This window comes from Polypterus senegalus, chromosome 3 (genome assembly GCF_016835505.1).
Source record: "Polypterus senegalus isolate Bchr_013 chromosome 3, ASM1683550v1, whole genome shotgun sequence".
Taxonomy (NCBI): Eukaryota; Metazoa; Chordata; class Cladistia; order Polypteriformes; family Polypteridae; genus Polypterus; species Polypterus senegalus.
The window spans coordinates 219679231-219686702 of NC_053156.1; the positions used below are offsets into that span (position 1 = coordinate 219679231).

The 7472-nt window shown below is 37.1% G+C and overlaps 1 protein-coding gene across 1 annotated transcript in view; it reads right to left on the reverse strand.

Moving 5' to 3' along the window:
• The window catches only part of elk4 (ETS transcription factor ELK4), a 44878-nt gene extending 37804 nt beyond the window's left edge, over positions 1-7074 (reverse strand). Inside the window, exon 1 of the mRNA XM_039748507.1 lies at positions 6773-7074. Within this exon, the coding sequence (XP_039604441.1) occupies positions 6773-6806 (34 nt within the window). The 5' untranslated portion in view covers positions 6807-7074. The remainder of the gene's footprint in view (positions 1-6772) is intronic.
• Between the last annotated feature and the right edge of the window lie 398 nt (positions 7075-7472).

A 7472-nucleotide genomic window follows, 5' to 3' on the forward strand; every position in this document is an offset into this window, starting at 1 on the left:
GAGGCATATTTTTGCAACCAGTGACAAGTGGAAAAAGGGAAAATGTGTCTAATTAAGAAGCAGGTTAATTTTAGAAAAAAAAAACATATTTCAGATTTTTCTGCAGACACTAAAGCCTTTGAGAAATTAGACTTAACCTTCACTAACTCCCGTGTAACAAATGTACCGATTAAGTCTAAAACAGGGGTTAAAAAAATATTAATGAATTAACTGTCAGTCATAAAAGTCTGTGTGAATATTATATTCAAATCAAATCAAAATTTGTTTGTCACACATAGATGCATTGTACAATATATAGTGAAATACGTATTTCTAAACTCCAGGATTAAGCATAATATAAAAGAACAATAATTATACATGACTTCATCATTCAATCATTATATTAAATGACAGCAATAGTATGCATTTGATTAAAATTATAATATTTCAATAGAAACATACATTTTCTTAATATAAATACTATATTTTTTCTAAACTTTATGAAAAAGATCAGATAAAAAAGTATTAGATGTTACAACAAATGAAAATAGAAAAGGGATGATAAACAATAGGATGTGACTTGTCATTCTTGTCATAACACAATTATCCCAAAACGTGTCAGCCCTGACCTTGAGTTCTACTTGACCAATAACTATATCCCATCCACAGCATAAACTTCTAGGTAATACAGATATACTAAAAAGGCGTACAAGAGCTTGGATGCGCAGGTCTTCCTGCCTGATCCAAGCTTGTTGAGAGCAGGATTCTGAGTGATTGAAGTTTCTGCACCTTCCTCTCCTTAAATATGCTATATATTTTTAATCAGTAAAAAATAATTTGCCCTGTCTGATTTTCAGCATTAATGAATATTTTAACAGCATAGTTTGTTGATATTTTTTTGGACACTTAAGAAACTTGCAAATCTTCACTCCTATATAAAATATAAAAATAAACATTAATATAGTATAAAGTTTGGACATCCGTGGCCAAATTGCATACTGTATTTTTTGACATTTAAAGTAAAAATAGTAAATACAACTTCAACAGTAAGCAAACTAAAACAATGGCATATTTATGAAAATGTTAATGTACAGTTTATTTCACAAAATAAAAAGATGTGCTGTATATAACTCTTTACATATGATGTGGTGATTTTTTCATGCAACACTATTTTTTAATTTGTTTTCCATTAAATACAGAATAGTTGTAACTGGTGTATCGTCTACTGAACACATCGCTTCAAGATACATAACGCATTCTACGATCAAAAGAAATTCCTGAACAACGATGAAAATGATATATTTCCATCTGGAAACCACTGCAAAGCCATTTTTGTAAGGTTTGATTCACACCTGTGTCCATGAAGACTCTATCAATGTAGCTGCATTTTCAACTTGTTTTTTTTCTGCTGATGTGTATTTTTAAACTGCACTAAAACACAGATTCATGCATTTTCATGCACTAATTCCAAATGTCTGTCATTTCGTGTTTATGCAGTTCTCTATTTGGAAAAAACTCACTGGAGACATTTTTTGTCAGGAGCTGATACTTTCTTGAACTGTGAGACGTGTGGTGTGTGTTCTGGCACCCACTTTGGCAATAGCGATAGCAGTCACAGTGAATGCAATCCAAAAGGTGCTTCAAAGACGATTTTGGGCACGTTCAGCCATAGCACTATGAGCAGGTAAAAGGAATGAGTGATGGCTCGGGAACAGCAAAGGAAAGGCTTCCCATTTCATGCATTTTCCTACAGAAAAATGTACTAATGTGCAATGTTTTCAATTAAGAATAAGCTGTATTTTGCCTCACTCATCTTCATTTCAGTCCTGATGTGTTCTTTGTTACCTGCCAATGGAACTCCTTCACAGCCTGTCATTCCCATTCTTCACATTTACTGTACAAAGGTTCACAATGGGTACCATGATGGGTTGTTACAAAAGTCTCTATGCTTTGAATTTAGACAACACCACAATTACATTTTCACTCATCTGATCACACAGTCATCTTTTCTTAATGTTTTTTCAAGTGTTATTTCAGTATTATTTATCAAATATAATTTTTTGAAAACTGCAACTTCAACTCCTTGTCTACTATAATACTTCTCTTTAATTAAATGACTCAAACGGTCCATCTTTAATATAATAAAACTGACTTTCTCTCCAAATATTCAGACTGCATTCCAAAAAAATATGAGGCAGTATTTCAAAGTCACAAACTTTTCTTTTTCAAACCATGTAAGAGTCAAAGCTCCCTGCCCACACACTACATCTTGATTGTAACTGCTTTGCCCTCCGAGTGCCTTTTACATTTACTTTGTTACTTATTTATTCTACAGCTTGCCTGGCTCGTTCAGCTTGATCCCTCGTCATCGGCATGAGTCCCACCCTCCTCTCAACAAAGCAAATGGTACATGACTGAACACATCTGTAACAAATTTCATCACTCATTGCCATTAGTAAAAGTGTTTTGGTCCATATTGTATAATTAGTGAAAATCCCACTATTATATAAATAATGTAAAACACATGAGCTTAGTACTTCTCTTCCACAGACAGATTCAAAGTGTACATCACAGACAGATTTAAATGTGACACCGCTGCTCATTTGTTTTCCGTTTTTGTCCACAGGCAGGGTGTACAAAACTCAAATGAAGACATTCAGTCTCACCTCAGACACTGAATCCTACCCACCTCCTCTGGCCCTGTAGAAATAAAGACTGGCCTGCCTTACACAATGCCATCAGTTATTACCTGTCCAGAAAAGACATGTTAGTGGATCCAATCCACTTATTCTTTTTCTTTTTTTTTTCTTTCATCATGCCTATGACAATTAAACAGAGATTACCTTTGGTACCCCATATCTTTTTATGGTTTTTGATCTGCCCTTATCCTACAATAGTATGAAAGATGAAAAAGCATGACGGAAGTCAAGTGAGGGACATTTTCCCAATATGTGGAAGCTGGCAAAGTGAAAACTAAACTCTCCTGTAACATCTACAGCCGCAAATTTCCTCAAGAAAACAAATTAGTTGGAGCCCAATATGCTCACTTTAGTACTGCAGTGCTGGTTATGATCCTGCAAGCACTTAGTCATTTTGTATTTTATGAGGGCAGAAACATCCTACGTAAACTGTCTACTTTCTATTTTCTTTACAAACTGTGCTAAGATACTTCTTTTGCTGTTTTGAGTTCCAAAAATAAAAACTAAAGCTCAACATAAAACATGGACTGCATGTTAATTCAAAAAAATTTAAGGGTACCTAATTTTGAATAATCTAGTAGACAATTGAACAATGACTCAGCATTTGTATCTCCAAAATATCTGTTTTACCACTAAGACAGACATCTGTAGCTGTGGCGGCATGGTGGCGCAGTAGGTAGTGCTGCCTCGCGGTTAGGAGATCCAGGTTTGTTTGCTTGCATGTTCTCCCCATGTCTGCGTGGGTTTCCTCCAGGTACTCCGGTTTCCTCACCACAGTCCAAAGACATGCAGGTTAGGTGCATTGGCGACCCTAAATTGTCCCTAGTGTGTGCTTGGTGTGTGTGTGTGTGTGTGTGTGTGTGTGTGTGCCCTACGGTGGGCTGGTGTCCTGCCCAGGGTTTGTTTCCTGCCTTGTACCCTGTGTTGGCTGGGATTGGCTCCAGCAGACCCACGTGACCCTGTAGTTAGGATATAGTAGGCTGGATAATGGATGGATGGACATCTGTAGCCTTACTGGTATAAATTATACCATCTTTAATGTATTTTCTGTCAGAACAAAAGAAATACATTAGAGAATATTTTGGTTGTCTTAACTTTTAATTTCTATTTCAAATACAGATACACAGACACTGATACTGACACACTCCCTTCCAGGTTTATACAATTATATTTTTGACTATTGCCTATTAATTAAGCTGACCATCCCAGTATATAATGATTTGCATGTTACCAGTAACAGAGAGTATAAACTTTGTTTTTCTTAAGAGTGTTAGATCAGAGGTAGATTTGACATAAGTTTAAACTTAAACATAAACAACAGAGTGATTTGAAAAAGCCAGCAGGGGCAACAATTTTCATAAACTACTTAATGAGGGTGGAGATGCTGTCTTGAAAGTAATGGAAAAGGTAAGAGATCAAAATAAATAGGTCTGGAAGCTGTTCAAAAATTCACTGCTTCAATGGAGTGTCTGTGAGTGTAAAGATAAAATTTGTTTGACACATGGGAGTGAGGTGTGGCTAACAAACGTACAGCATGAAGACAAGATGAAGAGGTCTTAAGAGGGTAATGATTAAGTACAATTGCAGAGTTTCACTATGGGAGAGGATGACAAGTGCAGATCAGAGAAATGAGTGATGTAAAAGCAAAATCGTGATATATACAATATTCAAGAAAGGACACGCTAGGATGGCACAGGCATGTTAGGTGATGATGTGAAGAGAACAGTATCAGGTCTGAGGATGTGTGGATCAAGTACTAAAAAAAAGGAAATAGTGAGATCTACCTCACAAACTTCAAACACCTATATAAATGGTAATAAAGCCAGCTATGTCTCTTGTCTTCATCGACAGTATATTGTTCCCTATTTTTTATTACAATTTCTCTGACTTTTTTGTTCTGGAAAACTATAACATAGTCATATCCATTTTCACTGTCAGGGTCAATTTTGCTCAACAAGCTCCATCCTATGATTTTCTTACTTCCTTACCCAGTCTATTGAGCAGTGGAACCGATCCTATGCCAGCACCATCGAGCGTAAGGCAGCAGTAAAACTTGGAATTTGGACCCAGTCCAACCTTTAAAAATACACTGTTATACTGGTGTCTTGTATTTAACTTATTTTGGCCTTTTTATACAATTATTCCTAGGTTTTGTGCACTTGTAGGGTTTTTGGATTTGTAGAATTAATCTATGATGTTGTTTTGCGGTTATGAGTTTAAGTGATGATGTTTATTTTTACTGTTTGATAGCCAATGTGTTTTCTTACAGGTGCAGTCATTTGTTTATGTGTTGCCCAGGTTACCACCCAGATGTGCATGGCCTATTACATCACAGAGGCAACACAATAAAACAAAATCACTAACTATGACACATCTTTATCTGAGATGGTGTAGATCACCCTTGTTCCTTGGGGTTCGAAATTCTAATTTTGTTTTTATTTTGGTGAAGACTTTTTGCTGTCCTTATTGGCTTTGATTTTTGCTGTATGTGTGATGGATTTATTGCTCAAAATATTGAACTCATGGTTACAATATTTGCTTGCCATTTGACTACGCTTCTCCTGATACATTTCAGGTTTTTTTTTACCTTAGACACCCATACCAGTGTCACCAAGAGATATTTGTTAACCAATTATGCATGTATTTGGCATGTGGGAAGGAAAACCTAGGTAGATGACAAAGAGAAAGCTGATACCAGTCAGTACCAATGAGAAGTCATTATGCCAGGTGTTGCATCTTAATACATTACATTTTATAGCACTTTTCTAACCTACTCAAAAAACTTTACATAGACAGTGGGGAACCACTTTAACTACCACCAATGGGTAGCATCCACCTTAATGATGACACAGCAGCCATTCTTGCACCACTATGTTCACTACACATTACCTATTAGGTAGTGAAGGGTTGAAAGATATTGCTAGCCAGTTAGAAACGGGTGATGATTAGGAACCAGAATTGAAAGCACCACTGTAGGCAATTTAGCCAAGACATCAGCAACCACCCTATTGTTTTCAAAAGATGACCATGAATCTTTTATGGCCACAAAGAGTTGGGTCCTCAGCTCTATGTCTCATCACTGCACTGGGGTGTTACAATCCACACATAGAACACAGGGTAAGCGCCCCTTGATGACCTCTCTAACACCTCTTGCAGCAGCAGACCAAGCTGTTCCTAAATGGTCTCCCATCCAAGTACAGTACTGGCTGGGCCCAAACAAGCTTAGCTTCAGACAGATTACCTATCCTGAAGTGCAGGTGGTTTTCAACCCAGAGCATAATAATTTTAGCTTCCAAAGCACATAACTGGGGTATATATATATAACAAAAATGAAATAGAAGTTATGCAATCAAAGAGACTAAGGAGTAGATGAGAAAAAGTAAAATCACAGATAGGTGTGAAGTACAGATAATCAGAATGCTGACAACACCTAGATTAAAATTGAACCGTGACAACAAGTTACCAATAATGTTATATATAACGTTCAATCAACTTGCAAGCACAAGAAAATTGTGATTTGAGTAAGACATGACTGGTGTTAGAAGTCATGATGTAAAGTTCTTAATTCGGGTGTTTGCTAGTTAATGAAACACTCATATCGGTAATACGACATCACAGTTAACATGGTATGATGCAAAGACATAAAAAAACACAAGAATCCAACAACAAGTAAACTTGAGCACCGCTTCCCAGTCGTTCCGTGTCAAGGCTGTTTATGAGGCGTTCGGCTTTCTACGCCTTTCTGAATGCACACCGTACGTCTCAGAAATGATCAGTTTTTGACGTCAGCGTCTCCCGCCAAACACGGTACCGACTCGATAATTAGGCGGAAATGCACGGGGCACACGCCTGTTGTGCTTTTATTTAAACTCGAGTAAGCCCATGCCAGCAGTGCTCCGTGGACCTTGCGCTGTCGGGTCTCTGCTCGTCTTTTTCTGGACAGCTCCTGATTAAGTTTCGACGTTTTCTGAAGACGTATGTACTGCCCCCTCGTTGTATCTTCGCACCGCTAGGCTTCCGCAAACAAACAGTCAACACTCCTTGTCATGATAAGTAACGCCAAAACAAAATATATATATATATCAATAACTCACCTAGCCCAGATCTTCCAGCTGGAGACCCCGACATAAGTTATACAAGCAATAAATCCTCATACTACCAGGAAACTATCAACGCGTATGTCTGCAGGCAAAAGACGGGTAAATTAGTACAAAAATATATGCTTTCTAAAGTCAGCTATAAGATTGCAAGACATAAAAAAGTAGATCTGTCTTTAAGAAGAGGAAATTAAACGTGGTGAGATCACTTCCTTTTTTTTAAGAAGAAGAGAGGGCGGGGATTCGCCTACGTCTGTTTTCCTGTCGAGTGAAGTGAGCTGGAAAGAGAGAGTAGCGCGTTGGTGTTGCATGTGCAAGAGTCGTTATTCCGTAAACAAGTTTGCACCAACAGTACTTTGGATTTTTTCCCCCTCCTTAGTCGTTTCATATACCTCATAACGAGTTCAGGTTTATTTACGTTCTTGTTTATGTAAGAGAAAAAAAATCTTGTCAATAAAGTTATTTTGATTTGAATCTAACACAGAGGACTTCGGCTTCCGTGTACTTTCCTGTAAAGCGTTATGCTTGTGAATAGTAAATGATTGTTTCTTTTTTCTTTAAAATAACCCAAACTCGATTTAATACTTGTTATAGTTTGCTTAAAACCAACTCAAAGTCACTTTTTATATAACGTACAGTAAGTTTCGCTGTCTGCTATGTAAACTCGAGTTTCGGTTTGTAGACATTGTGTCGCTAT